Source organism: Triticum dicoccoides, chromosome 3A (genome assembly GCF_002162155.2).
Source record: "Triticum dicoccoides isolate Atlit2015 ecotype Zavitan chromosome 3A, WEW_v2.0, whole genome shotgun sequence".
NCBI classification, from domain to species: Eukaryota; Viridiplantae; Streptophyta; class Magnoliopsida; order Poales; family Poaceae; genus Triticum; species Triticum dicoccoides.
In genome coordinates, this window is record NC_041384.1 from 79,338,048 (window position 1) to 79,359,885 (window position 21,838).

At 49.0% G+C, this 21,838-nt stretch overlaps 1 protein-coding gene across 2 annotated transcripts; it reads left to right on the top strand.

Annotated features, from left to right (window-relative positions):
- Positions 1-17,898: 17,898 nt before the first annotated feature.
- On the top strand, positions 17,899-21,568 carry LOC119267269 (probable galactinol--sucrose galactosyltransferase 2). 2 transcript variants are annotated; one of them, XM_037548635.1, is made up of 8 exons: positions 17,899-18,065; positions 18,164-18,407; positions 18,729-18,973; positions 19,076-19,166; positions 19,255-19,303; positions 19,453-20,328; positions 20,423-20,625; positions 20,740-21,568. In XM_037548635.1, exons 2-8 carry the CDS (start codon positions 18,217-18,219, stop codon positions 21,341-21,343), a joined length of 2,259 nt encoding a protein of 752 aa, XP_037404532.1. In that variant the 5' UTR covers positions 17,899-18,065; positions 18,164-18,216; the 3' UTR covers positions 21,344-21,568. The 2 variants fall into 2 exon arrangements, with proteins under 2 accessions (XP_037404532.1, XP_037404533.1); XM_037548636.1 differs by having other exon boundaries at positions 18,185-18,407.
- Positions 21,569-21,838: the final 270 nt, after the last annotated feature.

Sequence of the window (21,838 nt, forward strand, 5' to 3'; positions counted from 1 at the left end):
CCATGGGTGGTTATGGGAGACTTCAACGAGGTACTACATGCATATGAACATGATGGAGTGGGAGCTAGAAGCCAAGCACAGATGGATTCGTTTCGTGACGCTCTTGATACTTGTGGCCTTACTGATTTGGGGTTCAAAGGAAACAAATGGACTTTTAAGCGAAGGGTGGCAGGTGGAACGTATACCAGAGTCCGGCTGGACAGAGGGGTAGCAAATCCGGAGTGGTTGATGGCTTTCCCAGATGCCACAGTGGAACATAAAATAGCTACTACTTCTAATCACGTCCCACTACTACTTAGTTTCCGCGACGTGCATGCATGTGCATGCGGACCGAGACCATTTAAGTACGAGCTCTGCTGGGAGAGAGATGATTCGCTCGCAACAGTAATTGCTGCCGGATGGGGACAACAACAGCAAGGGGATTCGGTGGACTTAGTTCGGCAAAAGTTAACGCGTGTCTCAGGCGACTTGTCTCAGTGGGATCGTGCCCATTTCGGGAAAGTACGGCAGCAGATTGTGGGACTGCTCCGCGGGCTACAAGAGATGCGCGCTGCCCCAGGAAGATCCGGCCCCAATCATGAGGAATTAAAAATAACTGAAAACCTGGTTGAATTATATCATCGTGAAGAGATTTTGTGGCGCCAAAGAGCTAGATTAGAGTAGCTAATGCACGGGGATTAAAACACCTACTTCTTTCACCTTAGAGCCAGTCGCCGAAGGAGGAAGAACAAGATAAAATCGCTCCAGAGGGAAGATGGCCAGTTGACAGAAGATATACTAGAGATGGAAGCCTTAATGACTTCCTTTTATAAAACGCTATACACCTCTGAAGGAGTACAGAACATGGACCAGGTGATTTCAACTGTATCGCGCAAGGTGACACAGGGTATGAATGAGATTCTTAATGCTCGTTATACTAATAAGGAAGTTAAGACGGCTCTTTTTCATATGTTTCATACGAAGTCGCCCGGCCCGGATGGGTTCCCAGCACATATTTTCCAGCGCCATTGGGAGATTTGCGGAGATGATGTCACAAGAGCAGTATTGAGGATTGTTGAAGGTAATTAGTCAGCAGCTAGCATTAATGATACAATCCTAGTATTGATCCCAAAGGTAAAAAATCCTACACTGCTAACTCAGTTCCGGCCGATAAGTTTGTGCAACGTTTTATACAAGATTGCCTCCAAGGTGATCTCAAATCACCTTAAGTTAATTCTACCGGATATAATTTCTAAAGACCAGTCAGCCTTTGTGCCAGGGAGACTGATTACAGACAACATCATCACGGTGTATGAATGTCTACATTTTATGAAGAGAAATAAAGCAAAAAAGCACCAGTCTTGCGCATTGAAACTTGACATGGCGAAAGCCTATGATAGGGTTGAGTGGGAACATCTCAGGGCAATTATGGTGAAACTCGGCTTCACAGAAAGATGGATAAATATCGTCATGGGCCTGGTAACAACAGTGAAGTTCTCTGTCCAGTTTAACGGTAAGAAGCTTGAGGAATTTACTCCTACACGTGGAATCAGACAAGGGGACCCAATATCCCCATACCTATTCTTAATAGCAGCAGAGGGCCTTTCGTGCCTCCTAAAATCCAGAGACGGGTCATCAAATTTGAGTGGCCTGCAGGTGGCACCGTCGACGCCATCAGTTAACCACTTGTTATTCACAGATGACAGCCTGTTGTTCTTTAAGGCTAATGGTATGGCTGCTATTGAGGTGAACCTAGTGCTGGACATGTACTGCCAGGCTACGGGCCAAAGAGTAAATCATAGTAAATCATCTATTTTTTCAGCAAGGGGGTCCCTGAAATCGTAAGGCTGGAGATCAAGAATCTGTTGGGTGTACCGAATGAGACTCTAAATGAAAAATACTTGGGGATGCCATCTGATGTGGGGAGCTCAAAGAATGGAGCCTTCAAGTACCTAAAGGATCGTTTATTGGCCAAAGTTCAAGGTTGGATTGAAAATACTATGTCTTCAGCAGGAAAGGAGATACTTGCCAAGTCTGTGGCACAGGCGGTCCCAGTATTCTCAATGTCGTGGTTTAAGATTCCTCGGGGTTTATGTGAGCATCTCAACATGCTTATCAGGAAATTCTGGTGGGGAAGTAAAGATGGTAAGCGCAAGCCACACTGGGTCTCGTGGAATACTATGACACAACCCAAAGGTATGGGGGGTTTGGGGTTCAAGGATTTCGAGCTATTCAATATGGCAATGCTGGCCAAGCAAGCATGGCGTCTGCTGCAATTCCCTGACTCCCTAAGTGCTCGCCTGCTGAAAATCATTTACTACCCAAACACTTTGGTTCTTGATGCTAATTTGGGGAACCATCCAAGCCAAATATGGAGGAGCTTGATCGAGGGGCGGGATACCCTTAAGCTGGGTTTGATCAAAAGAATAGGCAATGGGGGAACGACAAGAATCTGGGAAGAGAACTGGCTACCATGCGAGGAAATGATAAGACCGTATGGGTGCATCTCACAGAACCCACCTGAACTTGTCTCGGAGCTCATAGATGCCACGTCGGCCCAATGGGACAGACAGAGGATTGTCGGAGAGGTATCTCTGGGCCCTCTCGGTAATGCACATCACATAAGCCTTGCAAGCATTGCAACTAATGAGTTGGTTGCGAGATGATGTATTACAAAACGAGTAAAGAGACTTGCTGGTAATGAGATTGAACTAGGTATTGAGATACCGACGATCGAATCTCGGGCAAGTAACATACCGACGACAAAGGGAACAACGTATGTTGTTATGCGTCTGACCGATAAAGATCTTCGTAGAATATGTGGGAGCCAATATGAGCATCCAGGTTCCGCTATTGGTTATTGACCGGAGACGTGTCTCGGTCATGTCTACATTGTTCTCGAACCCGTAGGGTCCGCACGCTTAAGGTTTCGATGACAGTTATATTATGAGTTTATGAGTTTTGATGTACCGAAGGAGTTCGGAGTCCCGGATGAGATCGAGGACATGACGAGGAGTCTCGAAATGGTCGAGACGTAAAGATCGATATATTGGACGACTATATTCGGACATCGGAAAGGTTCCGAGTGATTCGAGTATTTTTCGGAGTACCGGAGAGTTACGGGAATTCGCCGGGGAGTATATGGGCCTTATTGGGCTTTAGGGAAAAGATATAGGAGAGGTTGGGCGCCCCCCCCCCCCGAAGGCCTAGTCCGAATTGGACTAGGGGGAAGGGCTACACCCCCTCCTTCCTTCTCTTCTCTTTTCCCTTGCCTTGACTCCTACTCCTACTACATGGAAGGACTCCTAGTTGGACTAGGAAAGGGGGAATCCTACTCCCGGTGGGAGTAGGACTCCCCTAGGGCGCGCCATAGAGAGGGCCGGCCCTCCCCTCCTCCACTCCTTTATATACGGGGGTAGGGGGCACCCCATAGACACACAAGTTGATCCACGTGATCGTTTTCTTAGCCGTGTGCGGTGCCCCCTTCCACCATAATCATCGATAATATTGTAGCGGTGCTTAGGCGAAGCCCTGCGACGGTAGAACATCAAGATCGTCACCACGCCGTCGTGCTGATGGAACTCTTCCCCGACGCTTTGCTGGATTGGAGTCCGGGGATCGTCATCGAGCTGAACGTGTGCTAAAACTCGGAGGTGCCGTAGTTTCGGTGCTTGATCGATCGGGCCGTGAAGACGTACGACTACATCAACCGCGTTGTCGTAACGCTTCCGCTGTCGGTCTACAAGGGTACGTAGATCACACTCTCCCTCTCGTTGCTATGCATCACCATGATCTTGCGTGTGTAGGAATTTTTTTGAAATTACTACGTTACCTAACAATTTCATTTTTGAGTCCCGTGCATCCAATATGAAGGCACATAGTCTAGCCACGTCATCGCTTTCTCTGGGTCCGGGGCGCCACGTTTGGTTTAGCCAACCTCTTGATCCAAGATGTATCCCACAGTATGTGGTTTTTGATGAATAAAACTTGGTTTTTTCTAAAAAAAATAACATTAGGGCAGGCCTGCGTAGTCGTTCTAACTATTGTCAAGTTAAATCTCAATATGGTTCATATCGATCATTTTGCGAAAGTGGTCCTTTTTATGCTTGGTATGGGTAGTAATATTATAAGGTAGTGAAAAACCCAAAGTGGGGTGACGAGGCAGTTCCCTTCCTAACCACACATAGTGATAGCATGGCATTGAGAAAGAAAATCCACAATTGGTCAACGAGATGAGCTAAGCCCTTTTGCTATCAAAGAACAGAAAACGAACAGCAAACAAGATGCATGCGGTGGGGTGAGGCGACGTGCGGTGACTTTTCACTGCTGATGACATCAACCTGAGGCTAAATTTCGTGTTTTAACTCTTTTTTAAGACTTATTCAAAGTTTGATCCAAGTTTAAATTTTTTTCGAGATCTGATCTTTTTACTACCGCGAGAGTCCATAACGTAGGCATCGCGCTCGGTACTTGCAGGCTTCCACCACGAACATGCTAGAGGACGACGGCCCTGGAAGCGCAGGTCACCAGATCTTTCGGGGTTTCTCGAAGCATCCTCCTCTCCTTTCCTAGACCTGCACGTTCTTGGTCTCGTAAAAGATCAGCAAAAGGAGAGGTAGCCGCCCGACACGATGCAATTCGTACATGCGATGCAGACAAAAGCAAAATGTAGGGGTTGATTTTTTGACGGTGACTGATTTGCTTAGATCAAATCATGATTGACGGCCATGGCATGGGCGCATGGCGCACCGCACACCTGGCCTCCAGGACAATCAACAAGGACACGTCGCTTGGCCTCTTTGCATCTGCCAAACCGCACTTGTGTTAGAGAACGTCTGGGGACAACGAGATGATTAACAAGTTAAACGAGTCGAGCATTCTAAAAAAAACCGAGTCGAGCCAACTTTATACAACTTGACACCAGTAAATAACATGGCAGGTATGGATTAAATCTTATTTTTTCTTGAAAATGATCAGATTTGCTACTCATAGATGTCATGAATTAAATCTTTTTTACGAAAAGATCAGATTTACTACTACTCCTTCCATTCCTAAATATAAGTCTTTATAGAAATTTCACTACAGACTACATACGAATGTATATAGACATAGTTTAGAGTGACTCATTGTGCTTCGTATATAGTCCATATTAGAATCTCTAAAAAGACTTATGTTTAGAAATAGAGGAAATACTGTAAAAATTCACCGAAAGTACAAAGCATCTCTATCATAAATTAACTAGTGTGTGCATCAACTGGTGGTGTAGATCCAGGGAAATAACATCTTTTCTATAAAAAAAAGTCACTTACAAAAAAGTAGAATGAAACGAGTGATAAGCTTAACGAGTAATTCGTTGTCATCTTTTGGAGAATACGCGTCAACAGACATACAACGCAAGATTAGGCACTTGCCATGCCAGTACAATCCAGATCTACTATGTCTACCATGCGTTGTCGCGAACTAAACCTAGTGAATCTATCCCCTTGCAGAAGGCTGGCAAAGCCTCCACTACTCACCTTCCTGAAGCACCGCGCTGGTAATGGCACCCAAGAAGGATTGCACATTGTCAAAGACCACATCTAACGCGTTGTCTGGCTCGTCTAACGCGGAAACTTGATGACTTAAAACTTTGACTCGTCTCATCATGACTCGAATTCGAGCCGATTACCGAGCTACTAGTTTAAGCTACGATTTTAAGTTGTATTTGCACCGTTAGTATAAACCATTGTTTGCGCGCTAGATATGGAACATGGATATTTGCACATTCTCTTTATTTTTGACAAAGTTGCAGTGCTCTTGCTTTTAAAGATCGCCAGACAAAGTGTGGACATTTGGATTCCAAGAAACAAAATGCTCGAGGTTCATTCATACTCGAGAAAAGGATGGATTCACGTGCCCAACACAGCCCCGCGGTGTTCAAATCAAATCTCAGTGTTATTGCTACCGCAGTATCCACCATCCATGTGCGGCTAAATTTCGTGTTTTAATCCTTTTTCAAAACTTGATCGAGATCTGACCTGTCTTGCAAATTTTTTGAGATCTGACCCTTTTCTTACCGTCAGGGTCCATGTCAGTAAGGTATAACAGCCTACCGCCAAGGTCCCTGGCGGTAGGGTTGCACGCCCTATTAAATTTTTTTCTTAGTATGAAACACAGTGCATGCTCACACCTACTGCCGGGCACCTTGACGGTAGAGTTGTACAGTCTATCACCAGCCTGTTTGACGGTATGGTTGTTTGCTATTGTCATGGACCCTGGCGGTAACAAAAGGATCAAATCCTGAAATATTTATAAACTAGGATCAGATTTCGATTAACTTTCAAAAAAAGGGTCAAAACATGAAATTTGCCTCCGCGTGCTCCTTCCACCGACGAGGTCCATCGCATCATCGACTTGCGCGGTCACATGCTCATGCTCATGGGAATGACTCGACCGTCCGATCCCTGCGTCCTCTTGCTCAACAAAACTTGATCTGTCACCAAAACAGCAACTTTAACCCTTTGATCACAAAGAAAAACAGCAACTTGAACCGTCACCAGACAAGGGGGACGATGCGAATCTACTGCAGCAAGCCGGAAAGGCCCGACTCGATCGGTCGGACGTTTCTGCCGATCCGATCCGGTCCGTCCAATCCGACACGGACCAGCCCCAGCCACGCAACTTCCAGAGAGAGACGTGTCGCGTATCTCCTCTCCTATACTTAGCCGTGCTGCACCTCATCATCGCGACACGCTAGCTAGCTAGTACTGCTCCTATGCACTTGACCTGGTTGATCCTGAGATGCAGTGAATCAATCACGGCACAGGTGTTACCTGTTGCGGCCGTGGAAGGGTCACACCGCTGAAAGGCTCACGTGCATGATGGCCGCATCGGTCGCGCGGTTGGAAAGCAACCAGGCGCAATCACGGGACGATCGCAGCCGCACGTCCCCCAGATAACGCGAATCTAGCGGACTCGAACAAGTGCAAGTGAAAAAACAAAGACAGACTGGGACAGTACTAAGATACGCAAATCAATCATGCAGTGACAATCAATCAGCACACAATCATGGCCGCCTAGCCAGAGGAAAGTCCGGCGGAGTGCAATTATTAGCCGCCACGCCAGGCCGACGTGTTACCCCGTTGCTTGTCGTCTCCGCACCGCACATGTACGTACGGTCCGTCGTCACCCTCCTATTCGTCGGCTGATTAATCTAGGCACTCCGGTAATTGATTGATCAATCAAGTAGTGAAACCGGCCCGTATGTTTCTTGTACGTATTGACTCAACGAGGCTCAAGGAGCGGGCTGGAGGAGCTCGACGGCGACAGGAGATCGACCGCCGCCACTGCCATCCCCACTTCTCCCTTTCGCTCGACGGCAAGGAGACCGAAACCGGTAAAGAGGGAGGCTAACTTCTGACGAGCGAGCGAAGCGGGGCCGGCCCGACAGGGACGCCTAGGTGCGCGCGCGGGGGGTGTCAGTATTGACCTAGGTCAACTGTGTTATATGTACCTCTTGTAAGGCGTTACACGGAATAAGTTGATCAGTTGTAAATCCCCAACATTTGTAACCTTTTCGATATAGTGAAATTTGGCTAGCCATGTCAGCGCTGTGACGAGCAAGCAGAGCAAGGGAGCCGCTGCCATGACGACTGAGAACAGAGTACCACCATGGCAGCGAACCCGGCCCAAGACGGCTACGTGGCGAGAAGGATATCCAGCAGGCCCAAGAGGATAGTCCAGCCCAACAGAAGATTCATCGGGCCCAACTGGACCCATTGACGCGTCGCCACCAGTACTTAATCTGGAAGCAACGATTGGATCGGTATCCAGGAGGATCAGGCAAAGGACGGCGGCTCTCTCTTCCTCACCTACTTCCCTTCCCTTCCTTTCCACCACCAGAACATCATCGATGTATGAATTGAGTTGAATTGTTGAGAGTATAATAGATCGATCTGGTACCCTAACATCCTGGTATCAGAGACCACCACCACCATCGATCTCCGCCGCGACATCCTGGAAACTCGACAACGCGTCCACGCCCGGCAAGTCCTCCTCGCCGCCATGGATCCGGCGCTCAAGGAGTACCTCGACAATCTCCATCAGGACGTGAAGAGCGATTCCGCAAGCGTCCTCAAGCAGCTGCAAGCGCAGACATCGCAGATCGAGGGTCTTCTTCGGTGGAAACCCGATCTAGAAGCCCGCTTCACCAAGCTGGAGAACACAGTCGCCATGATGCAAGCGACCCCTCCCCAACCAGCCGCACCGTCTTCGTTGAGTGGAGCGACGCCCCAAGTTCCTCCGCCACCGCTGCTTCAAGCGCGAGGAATACTCCACGGGCCCAGTGGCCACGGCGACGTCGATCTCACCGGGGGGCTCCCGTCGGTGACCATCGAGTCACCGACGACACTCCCGGTCACGGGTACGTCTCAGCACCTGGCACTTTCCCCTCCAGATCACATAAACTCCATCGTTCCTCGCCAATTTGGGGCAAAATCCACCTCCCATGAATTTTCCCTTGTTCACCGGCGAAAACCCGCAGCTCTGGAAAATGTTCTGTGAGCAATATTTCCAGATGTTCGTCGTTCATGATGCATACCGTGTCCCTATGGCGATTTTGAACTTCTCAGGCCCTGCGGGCATCTGGCTCCAGTCAGTTCAGAAGAAACTGATTGGGCTCGACTGGGAATCGTTCACATCATTACTCTGCACCCGATTCGGGCGCGACAAACACCAGATGCTCATCCGACAGTTTTACGCTATTAAGCAGCATACTATTGTCGCAGATTTCATCGAGCGATTTGAATCACTGATGAATCACCTCATTTCTTACTCCGAAAATACTCACCCATATTTTTTTCTGACGCGCTTTGTCGAGGGATTGCGGCCGGACATCCGCGCGGTGGTGCTCGTACAGCGCCCACCGGACCTGGACACGGCTTGTTCGCTGGCCCTACTTCAGGAGGAAGTGGCCGACGGCGACTTGCCCTACAGGCGCTTCTCCAACACCAACCAAGGGCCAAGCCACATGGTCAGATCGACTCCACCCTCCTTCTTCAGTCGACCAGTGACACCTGCGACCGGTTCTGAAGACAGACGTGGGACCGATGCAGCTCGGGCCTCGTCTGAAACAAGCAAGATCGCAGCACTGCGTCAATTTAGATGAGCAAAAGGGCTTTGTTTCAAATGCGGAGAACGCTGGGGCAAAGACCATGTGTGCCCACCAATAGTACAAATGCACATCGTCGACGAACTGCTTGCCATGTTCAGCCTGGATGATCCAACTGGTGACTCACCACCCGATTCGCCCGTTTCTGAAGAAGAAAACCTGTGCACTCTCTCGCGTCAGGCTGAAGATGGATCATCAGACCCCGGTGTCCTACAACTACAAGCATGGGTACAAGGGCAAGAAATACAACTGCTAGTGGACTCCGGCAGTCCAACATCTTTCGTTGACAGCACCCTGGCGACCAAGCTTGCTGGAGCAACTGCTTTGCCGAGGCCGTGCCGTGTGCGAGTTGCAGATAGAGCTACCATTCCTTGCACTCGTTACATTCCTGCATGTCAATGGGTCACACAAGGTCACCAGTTTCAAACGGGTCGTACGACGCTATACTTGGTATGGATTGGCTCCGCAAGCACAGCCCTATGAACATTGACTGGATTGAGCAGTACCTGACAGTCACTACACCTGAAGGCCAACTGAAACTGTCGACAGTTTCTTCGGATCAAACACAATGCTCTGTCATATCAGCTCCAAAACTGCTCAAAGCATGTAAACAAGGCTAAGTCGCTCATGTTGTGCAACTGAATTCACTGGATGGAAGCACCAAACTTGACACCCCAATACCAACTGAAGTTCTGCGCTTACTGGGACAGTTCACTGATGTGTTTGAAGATCCACGATGCCCGCCTCCGAGATGCGACTGTGACCATAGAATTCCATTGATGGCAGGAGCACAACCAGTTAACCTGCGGCCGTACAGATATAAGCCGGAACTCAAGACAGAGATCGAGCGGCAGGTGCAAGAGCTACTCGATGCTGGCATTATTCAAAAAAGCTCCAGTCCATTCTCTTTGCCAGCATTGCTTGTCAAAAAGAAGGACGAAACGTGGCGTCTCTGCGTTGATTATCGACGACTCAATTCCATGACGGTGGCCAGCAAGTACCCAATTCCCCTCATAGACGAGTTGCTGGACAAGCTTGCGGGTGCCAAGTGGTTCTCCAAATTAGATCTGCACGCAGGATTCCATCAAATCAGAATGGCGGAAGGTGAAGAGTACAAAACGGCATTCCAGACCCATTCCGGCCATTGGGAGTACCGCGTTATGCCATTCGGGGTCACCGGAGGACCGGCTACATTCAACAGCGCCATTACCACCACTCTCCGCCCTGTAAACTGTGTTTGTGCGATCTCGTTCTTCGACGGCATTCTCATCTTCAGCAAGACACTGAAAGAGCACATTCAGCACATCAGGCAAGTGTTGCAATTGCTTCGGGCAGATCATTGGCAAGTGAAGCAATCCAAGTGCTCGTTTGCACAGCAACAGATATCTTACCTTGGACACGTCATCAACGAGCAGGGCATTTCCACTGACCCCAGCAAAATTCAGACAATTGAGAATTGGCCAACGCCCACTTGCGCCAAGGAGGTGCACGGGTTCCTAGGACTGGCAGGGTACTACAGGAAATTCGTCCAGCACTTTGGGATCATAGCACGACCGCTCTTCAATCTGCTCAAGAAAATTCATCAGTTCGTGTGGACCAGTGATACACAGCAAGCCTTCGATGTTCTGAAGCAGAAATTGATCACAGCACCTGTACTGCAGCTGCCAGATTTCAAGAAAACTTTCACCGTCGATACAGATGCTTGCGCCTACGGAGTGGGTGCAGTTCTTCAACAAGAGGGTCAACCCATAGCATATATGAGCAAGCCTCTCGGTCCCATAAACAGAGGGCTATCCACTTACGAGAAGGAATGCATGGCGATTCTTATGGCTATCGAGCAATGGCGTCCCTATCTGCAGAATAAAGAGTTTATCATCCGGACAGATCAGCGAAGCCTAGTCCACGTCGATGACCAACATCTCTCTACACCATGGCAGCAGAAGGCATTTACTAATCTTCTTGGTCTGCGCTACAAAATTTGCTATCGTCCAGGCGCAACGAACTCAGCCGCTGATGCACTGTCGCGACGAGCTCCTGACGAAACAGCGACAACATTTCAGTCTACAAACCTGTATGGCTAGACGATATCGCAGCAAGCTGTGAGAACAACCCACAAGTTCATAAGATCATCAGTGATCTCGCGCGACGACCGGACCCCAAACAACGCTTCTCCATGCGCGATGGCTTGCTGTATTTCAGAGATAGGCTCTGGTTGGGTGGCTCCCCCGCACTCCAGCAACGCATGCTCCAGGCCTTCCATGACAGTACTATGGGCGGCCATTCCGGCGTGCCTGTTACCTACCGCCGTCTCCGCCACCTCTTCGCCTGGCCAAAGATGAAAGAGCACACCAGACAGTATGTGCAGTCCTGTTCAATCTGTCAGCAGGCCAAACCAGAGCGTGTGCGCTACCCTGGCTTGCTAGAACCACTCCCAATTCCAGACGGCGCATGGAAGGTGGTGACCATGGATTTTATCGACGGACTGCCGTCGTCAGGCAAGTTCAACTGCATCCTTGTTGTAGTGGATAAATTCACGCGCTACGCGCACTTCTTGCCCCTCAGTCACCCGTTCACGGCTGCAAAAGTTGCTCACTCTTACCTGGAGAACGTGTACAAACTGCACGGACTGCCTGAAGCTATCGTATCAGACAGAGATCCAGTATTCACCAGCAATTTCTGGCGCGAGCTGTTCAAGACAATTGGCACCGAGCTGAACATGAGCACGTCGTACCATCCACAAACTGACGGTCAAACGGAGCGTGTTAACCAGTGCTTGGAGATTTACCTCAGGTGCTTCACCCATGCCAACCCGCACAAGTGGCATCAGTACTTGGCCCTTGCAGAGTTCTGGTACAACTCCAGTTTCCATTCGGCATTGAACACGTCACCCTTCGTCGCGCTCTACGGTCACGAACCTCGCCATTGGGGAATCGAAGCTGCTTCCACTTGCAGGATTCCGCAGCTCCAAGACTGGCTAGAAGAACGAAAGCACATGCAACAGGTCATCTCGGAGCACCTCCACCGTGCTCGCAATATCATGAAGGCCCAGGCGGACAAGAATCGCATCGAACGATCCTTCCAGGTGGGCGACTATGTCTTCATCAAGCTACAACCTTACGTCCAAACGACAGTGGTACGTCGCTCGAACTACAAGCTCTCCTTCCGCTACTACGGCCCCTACAAGATCATCCGCGTCATCAACCCCGTCGCCTACGAGCTCGAGCTTCCTGCCGGCGCCAAGGTCCACCCCGTCTTCCATGTGTCTCAACTTCGCCGAGCTCTCTCCCCCACCACCCAGGTCGAGACGGCGCTGCCAGTACCCAACGATGAGCCATTGAAGCCGGTGGAGATCATCGACACAAGATGGCGCCAAACCCCACAAGGCCGGCGAGAACAACTACTCGTGCGCTGGTCCGACCCGTCGATCATGGACGCCACCTGGGAGGACGCCAAGGCCATGCGCGAACGCTACCCTGCACTGCTGGCTTGGGGACAAGCCACAACTCAAGAAGGGGGATGTCAGCGCCGTGACGAGCAAGCAGAGCAAGGGAGCCGCTGCCATGACGACTGGAGAACAGAGTACCACCATGGCAGCGAACCCGGCCCAAGACGGCTACGTGGCAAGAAGGATATCCAGCAGGCCCAAGAGGATAGTCCAGCCCAACAGAAGATTCGTCAGGCCCAACTGGACCCGTTGACGCGTCGCCACCAGTACTTAATCTGGAAGCACCGATTGGATCGGTATCCAGGAGGATCAGGCAAAGGACGGCGGCTCTCTCTTCCTCGCCTACTTCCCTTCCCTTCCTTTCCACCACCAGAACATCATCGATGTATAAACTGAGTTGAATTGTTGAGAGTATAATAGATCGATCTGGTACCCTAACAAGCTAGCACCCGTAGTTATTCCCCTTCCTGTTGGAAGGGTTTTTCACGTTAAAAGCTTGTGTCCCCTGCTTGTTCTTTGTTCTTCGTAGAGTTGATTTGCTTGTCGTATCTCTAGCAACAAATACATTGATAGTTAAAAAGTACATGATATTATGTACTCCCTCTGTCTAACGGCATAGTGTGAGAAACACTCTTAGGCCTCCTTTGGTTTAGAGGAATTTCATAGGAATTTTAGAGGATAGGATTCTTATAGAATTTTTTCCTTTAAAGCCCTTTGGTTTATAGGAATGGATTCCTATTCCTACATAGGATTGGTTCCTATCCTCCACATTTCATAGGAAAATAAAAAAGAGCATAGACTCAATGGAAAAATTCCTTTGGTGTCAATCAAATGACATCTTGTTTCATATTCCTACTCATAGGATTTGAGATACATGTCATCTCATTTCCTACAAGATTCCTATTCGTATGATAATCCTATCCTATGAACCAAAAGAGGCCTTGTATTATGAGACGAAGAAAGTAGTACACTTTTCTCACCGCCCCTCGTCGGCCAACAACATAGTATAAAAACGCATGCGTTTTATATGTCACTAATCGGATTGGTCGATCGTTCCATAGCCTCTACGGACTACGTACATGCGCAGATAAAAACACAACAGCGTTCAATCAGTCAACACCGGCGCCTATGAGCCTCGGAAATGCAAGAGCGACCTACTGTTCGCTTGTGTGCATGCCTTCCAACGCAAGAGTCCGTTGTTCATCCGTGGAATCTGGACACTCATCCCGTAGCCACTTGCGCAGCCAAACAATGTCCCCGATCGGAGTACGTACAAATTACTGGTCTGGTGGACATGGACAGCCGGTTAAAGCGTAGCCTGCGCAGCCGCCGCCTACCTAGGCCGATTAGGTTGCTCCTGCCGCCACATGCATCTTCTCCACCGGTTCATCGTCGCCTTCCTCTTCTTCTGTCGGCTCCGTTGGTGTGAGAGAGTGCGGGTAACAGGCTAACAGCATGGTCAGTAACCAACAGCCGACCATATGAAATGATCGCGTTATATATAGCAAACCTGATAGCTCATTAATATAATACTTAGTCGTGGTTTATCTTTTTCTCCCACAAAGTGTGTTGGAGTATGTGCTACAGCCGGCTGTCATCTTTCATTTTGCTTCTCTTCTCTCCCTTTTTTCTCTTCAGCTAGGCAAAAATCTGATGTGACGCCTCTTATAGACAAAAATCATTCTATTCTATTGTACTACTTGTTCTAGGCAAAAAAAAACATTATTTTGGGGAAATACCCTTTGTCTCTCATGTGTAGCCAGGGCATCTCCAAGGTGTACCTTCAAATCTCCCGTGTATGTCCGGACCACTTTTGCCACCCAACCGAGTCCTTAAAGTGTCTACCGACCAGTCCGAAATCTGGTATATTGGAAGCAAATTTGTGGCAAGTTTGGGAGCATTCTGACATCATCAATGAAAAGCAACCACACGGTCATCCTCTCTTTCTCACTCCTCTCAATCGCACATATCCAACCAAAAGCAACAACATGCATGATCTCCCTCTCTCTCTCTTTCTCTCTCCTCCCAACGGACAAATAAGGATTATTAGTGAATAAGCGTTCGATGGCTCTCTCTCGCACCATCTTTGGCAGACTGGTCTCCACCGGTTCGTGGACGGATACGGTGTCCGATTTAGGGGGTCTGAGTTGAACATGCCCTTACATCCTATATGAAAAAATTTAAATCAAGAAAAGGTGAAAAAAAATCAGAAATAAACTTGACCTTCGGTTGTACTTGTATTAAAAGTTTTGCTAAGAAAAAACTCCTGACGACTTCAAGGCGAGAACATAAAATTTTGAGGATAGAAAATGTGAATACAAGCGTGTATATAGTGTTGATTTTTTTTTTCTCACCGAGAATACCGCGGAAGTCATTCCTCAGTGATTTTTTATGCAAATAAAACATATGGTCAAATTTGCTTCTCAAAAAGTCATTCACCGGCTTCTTATACTGCTCTGATGACACGTGAGATGCTGGAACCCACTGTGAGATCACATGAACATATATATCACTGATGCCCGTCGCTTCTCCTCCGGCTTCAGTGGTGTGTGCACCCTGGATCTGCCGACGAGATCAGGTGAACATTTTTTCCTTTCCCTCAGTGCCCAACACATTGATGCGTGTGGCGGCAGGGGGGGGGGGGGCTTCGTTGGGCTAATGGTGCTTCGTCTTCGTTTTTGGGTCGTCGATCCTTCGGGATCAATGTAGTCGAGACTTCACAGCAGAGATCAGTGATTTACCGGCTGCCTGTGTGGATACACGTTTATTGTTCCAGTGATGGCGCAAAACTCCAGCGGCAGCAAACTTCAGCGCATCCTCGGCATGTACCAGATGAAGGATAACCTGAGGAGTCAATTATATTTCCATTTCCTTTTGGATATTTCTTATAATGCTGATGTTTGATTAATACATGGGTACAACTCATTTATAGAAGAAAAAAAATCTAGCAATTATTTTGATTTCGGAGTGGTAAAGCGTCTGCATCTTTTTTAGGAAAAAACACTATTTTGTAGTACGTGAGAAAACCCATTGTAGGTTTTACCACATGCTTTTGTTCTTTGGTAATATTTTATTGAATTGTTATGATATTTACCAAAATGTCACAGTTGCTTTCACAACTTTTTTGAGAGATTTCATTTTCATTGAAGAGAAGCGTCTCATTTTGTCGTTTTGGCCGTTTTTTTCCAATCACATATTCCACTAGACTTGTCGTTGTTTCTTGATGTTCCTTTTCCTCTATTAGTCAATATGTACGTGCAATGCACGTTAATTTGGAAGTATATTAAGTGTATCCGGATATTAAATAAGATATTACTTGCGTGTTATTATATGATTAGCACTATAATTGGCATGAAATTAACTGCACGCTAAACGTGTTGAGCGCTCGACACTAAAGCAGCCTAAGTCGTTGGATTGACATGATTTGATGGTTGAGATTAATTGGATCTGCCCCTTTGTGTCTTTTTATATTGGTATAGGTGAATTTGTTGAAAGATTAAATATTTTGGTTATTTTGTGATCTCGGCGAAATTATCTTTTCTTGGAGTGAGACATGCGAATAAAAAAATCTTTGAACCCTCATGAAATGACTTATCTATACCAATATAAAAAGACCCAAAGGGGCAGATCCAACTGATCTCAGTCATCGAACTAAGTTAATCCAACGATCTAGACTGCTCCAATGGCGAGCGTTAAACGTGTTTACCATGCAATTAATATCATACCAAATATCACACTAATCACAGGATTAACACACAAATAATAGCAGACCTAAAATCCATGTGCAATTAATATATTGCCTAAATATTTAACGTGCATTGCACGTGCGCATTTACTAGTATAAATACAAACTCAATAACTGTCAAAAAACAATATTTTGTTGATCTTACGATTTGATGTTTGTCATGAAACATGCGAATAAAAGATCTTTGAACCCTCATGAAATGACGTGTATAAATACAAACTCAATAATTATCAAAAAAATAATGATTTGTTGATCTTATGATTTTAATGCTTGTCGTGAAACAATGCGGAGAGAGGGGTGGTGCTCGAAGCACTCTCTTAGGCGATGATTGATCGATGGTGATGCGGTGGCTTTACCTAGGTCCAAGCCCCTGTATGGGTAATAGCTCTTGCCTATCTATCTTTATTGTTGAATATAGAGGATTACAATGGCATTTTCGTATCTACTGAGCTAGGGTGTGGGAATAAGCTCCCAAGTATCTTCTGCCCCATGAGGGAGCTTGTGCCGCCCTTATGTAACCGACCCTAGGTTGATAGTTCAATACCGATCTTCAAAAGATATGATATAACCAAGTGATCATGCAGTAATGAGGTGCAAATCTCCCAGCAACCATACAATCCCTAAAGTAGGTCCCCTAGCCCTTATTACCCCTTACGAGAGTCTATTGTGATGGAGTGTGGTGCGGAACACGAAAGCCCTTAGACACCTAGGCCGGTAATAAGGTTTATCTGCCCTTGTGCCGCCTCTCTCTTCGAGTGAGGATCCCTACTCACCGACAAAGATGCTAACTATGTACTTCCTTTGTTTCAAATTACTCGTCGGAAAAATGGATGTATTTAGAACTAAAATACATCTAGATACATCCATACATGCAACAAGTAATTTGGAACGGAGGGAGTACCATGCACTCTGATCATCATATGGTTTTTAATCTGTAAAAACACATGCCGTAGACATATCTACCGTAAAATGTTAGGAGGGCACACAAACAAGGAATAAAAATAGATATATGCTTTCAACAAAATATACAAATGATCCGATTTTTCAAAACTATAAACATAAACATTCTCTTTTCGGGGGAAAGATGTAAATATTTCTAGATAATTTTCTTGAGGAAAATAAATATCTTCAGTGGAAAATCTGGAACACGAAAATTGAAATGCTTGAGCAGCACCAAAAAAAAGATATGGACGTCGGGAGCCAAGAGAGGGATAATGTTCCGAGACCAAGACTGTCCGTGTCATTTGTTCCGCTCGGCCGGCAACAGGAAACACACAAGCAACAACCCAGGCGTAGCATAGTTTACACAATTAACTTTCTTCCAAGAAAGATATACATCGAACTGGGACACGTCAGATCGTCCACGATATCGTAGCAGCTGGACCATACCGTGCAATCTTCCACACAAAGAAACGGAGACCTCACCGGAAAAGGCGTAATTTTAGGCGTACAGAGTCGAAGAAACATGTGAATTCTCCAGCGACTGGGCTTCTTCCCCGAATGGGAATGGGCCGCGTGTGGATGTCGTGTCGCCGGCCACGCACGTCTCGCCCTCCTCCCGACCGACTATATAAACCCCTCCTCTCCTCCCCATCGCCTCCCTCCCTCCCTTCATCTCCCTCTCCGGCGAGGGCACCGCACCATCTTATCATATCATTAGATTAGTGCTACTAGTTTCAATTACCCGCACGCAAAGCTCTCTCTATCACTCTTATCATATACCATCGTCCGGTATCTATCGAAGCAAGGTACGCGTTCTCCTTGATTGGTCAGCATCTCTATCTGTGAATGATTCGTCTGAATTTTGCTTTGGTCGTTTGCTGGATGCTGACGCCGGCCGTCTCAGCTTGCTGTTCTTGTGCTGCAGAAGGGGCGGTCCTTTGAATTTGGTTATCCGAGATGACGGTGACACCGCAAATCACGGTGAGCGACGGGAGGCTGGAGGTCCGCGGCCGGACGGTGCTCTCCGGCGTGCCGGACAACATCACCGCAGCGCATGCTGCCGGGGCCGGGCTCGTCGACGGGGCCTTCGTGGGTGCCACGGCCGGCGAGGCCAAGAGCCACCACGTCTTCACCTTCGGGACTCTCCGGTCAGTATTCTTTGTCCGTGTCTGTTGAGGAAAAGAGATAGTGGTGGATAAATGCGGGGAAGGTGGATGAACACCTGGGCAAACTCTGGAATGCACCATGGATTTCTGACCTTTTTTTTCTCCTATCAATTGTTTTTTGAGGATTTCTGTCAAATTTTAGGAAGTTGATTTCTGAGCAGTTCCAGTTTTCATTAGTTCATTTCTTCTAAAAAAACCATACTCCAGTTTTTTTTATGAATTTTGTTACAGCAGTTTATTTTTGGCATAGCTTTTCGACTGAGGTTAATTTACATTTCGCTGGAAAAATTGTTGATGCTGCAGCGATTGCCGGTTCATGTGCCTGTTCCGGTTCAAGCTGTGGTGGATGACGCAGCGGATGGGCACCTCCGGCCGCGACGTCCCGCTGGAGACCCAATTCATCCTCATCGAGGTCCCTGCCGCCGCCGGCAACGACGACGGCGACAGCGAGCCGGTGTACCTGGTGATGCTGCCGCTGCTGGAGGGGCAGTTCCGCACGGTGCTCCAGGGCAACGACCAAGACCAGCTCCAGATCTGCATCGAGAGCGGTAATGATCAGGAGCTCTTTTTTGTCACCAGATTAGTTGATGTGTGGTTGTGTTTGCACTGGGGCCGTTGCTGAATTCAGTTGTGTGTGTGGGTGAGAGCAGGGGACAAAGCGGTGCAGACGGAGCAGGGCATGAACAGTTTGTACATCCACGCCGGCACCAACCCCTTCGACACCATCACCCAGGCCGTCAAGTACATACGTCCTCCTCTTCTTCCTCCGTCTCTGACTCAAATCAAAATCTAAACTGACACGTTAAAATGTTCCTTATCTGGAATGCAGGGCCGTTGAGAAGCACATGCAGACATTCCACCACAGGGAGAAGAAAAAGGTCCGTACAATTTCTATCATGTTCAACCAGATTGATTTGGACGCGTCCGTGGACGTTTGAGGACCGAATTTGATGTATGCGGTTTTAGATGCTCTGAGTCCACCGCTTGTATCTGATTGGTTTGTGTGCTTGGGGATTGGCCTATGCAGCTGCCGTCGTTTGTGGACTGGTTCGGGTGGTGCACGTGGGACGCCTTCTACACGGACGTGACGGCCGACGGTGTCAAGCAGGGCCTCCGCAGCCTGGCGGAGGGCGGCGTGCCACCGCGGTTCCTCATCATCGACGACGGCTGGCAGCAGATCGGCAGCGAGAACAAGGAGGACCCCGGCGTCGCCGTCCAGGAAGGGGCGCAGTTCGCGAGCAGGCTCATCGGCATCAAGGAGAACACCAAGTTCCAGAGCGAGCATGACCAGGACGACACCCCGGGGCTGAAGCGGCTGGTGGAGGAGACCAAGAAGGGGCACGGCGTCAAGAGCGTCTACGTCTGGCACGCCATGGCCGGCTACTGGGGCGGCGTCAAGCCGTCGGCGGCCGGGATGGAGCACTACGAGTCCGCGCTGGCCTACCCGGTGCAGTCGCCGGGCGTCACCGGCAACCAGCCGGACATCGTCATGGACTCGCTCTCCGTGCTCGGCCTCGGCCTCGTGCACCCGCGCAAGGTCTACAACTTCTACGACGAGCTCCACGCCTACCTGGCCGCCTGCGGCGTCGACGGCGTCAAGGTGGACGTGCAGAACATCGTGGAGACCCTCGGTGCCGGGCACGGCGGCCGCGTCGCGCTCACCCGCGCCTACCACCGCGCGCTCGAGGCCTCCGTCGCCCGCAACTTCCCGGATAACGGTTGTATCTCATGCATGTGCCACAACACCGACATGCTCTACAGCGCCAAGCAGACCGCCGTCGTGCGCGCCTCCGACGACTTCTACCCGCGCGACCCCGCGTCGCACACCGTCCACATCTCCTCCGTGGCTTACAACACGCTCTTCCTCGGCGAGTTCATGCAGCCCGACTGGGACATGTTTCATGTACAGTAATTCTTCTCTTTCTTTCTTTCCTTCCTTCTCGAGTTTAATTAATTTTTCACTGTTTGATCTGACTTTTGACCGATGGATGGTACAGAGCCTGCACCCGGCGGCGGAGTACCACGGCGCGGCGAGGGCCATCGGCGGCTGCCCGATTTATGTCAGCGACAAGCCGGGGAACCACAACTTCGACCTCCTCAAGAAGCTGGTTCTCCCCGACGGCTCCGTGCTCCGCGCGCAGCTCCCCGGCAGGCCCACGCGCGACTGCCTCTTCTCCGACCCGGCGCGCGACGGTGCCAGGTGCTCACCATCATCCTTCAAAGAAATCCTCCCTCTCACTCACGTGAATGGAACTCTCCTAGTAGATTCTATCTCAGTGCCGCTGACATGTGATCCCCTGCTTTTTTCTCTCAGCCTGCTCAAGATATGGAACATGAACAAGTGCGCCGGCGTGGTGGGGGTGTTCAACTGCCAGGGCGCGGGGTGGTGCCGCATCGTCAAAAAGACAAGGATCCACGACGAGGCACCCGGGACGCTCACCGGCTCGGTGCGCGCCGAGGACGTGGAGGGCATCGCCCAGGCCGCCGGGACCGATGACTGCACCGGCGACGCCGTGGTGTACGCGTACCGAGCAGGGGAGCTCGTGAGGCTGCCCCGGGGCGCCACCCTGCCGGTGACGCTCAAGAGGCTTGAGTACGAGTTGTTCCACGTATGCCCCATCCGCACCGTGGCGCCGGACGTCTCGTTCGCGCCTATCGGGCTGCTCCACATGTTCAACGCTGGCGGCGCCGTCGAGGAATGCACCGTTAGGCCGGACGAGGATGACAAGGCCGTTGTGTCCCTCAGGGTGCGCGGCTGCGGCCTGTTCGGCGCGTACTGCTCGCGGAGGCCGGTGAAATGTTCCCTCGACTCGGGCGACGTGGGGTTCGGCTACGACGCCGACACTGGGCTCGTCACGGTAGACGTGCCGGTCCCGGAGAAGGAGATGTACCGGTGGGCGCTTGAGATTCGGGTCTAGGTTGCGGTGGTCGTGGTCATGGCCTCACGGGGAGGCTGAGGTGATCCTAGCCGTTAGATTATTTATTTCCATTGTTGGTGCTTACAGCTTAAGAGACATTGATCGAGAGATGAGATTATGCTTTGCTCTATCACTGTGGCAAATGCAATAATGTATCCCTTCTGTACTATCATTAGAATTTGAATGAATGCAATAAAGGATATGGTGCTCCTTGTAAATCGGTGACATCGATGATCTCACTAATTCTAATTCTCACAACATACAATTATGCCAACTTACCATACCCTCATACATGAAAAACACACACCTTGGTTTTTCAGTAAATGATCTGCAGATAAGACAGGGCAAAGACAAAATGCCAAAGAACAACAATAAAATTGCAATAAAACTGATAGTTACATTAGGGTTATTTGAAATCATTGTCCTTGAATTTCACCTTTTGCATCTCCATTTTCCTCCGCTCACTGAAGTTTTTTTTTTTTTGCCTCAAGTTAC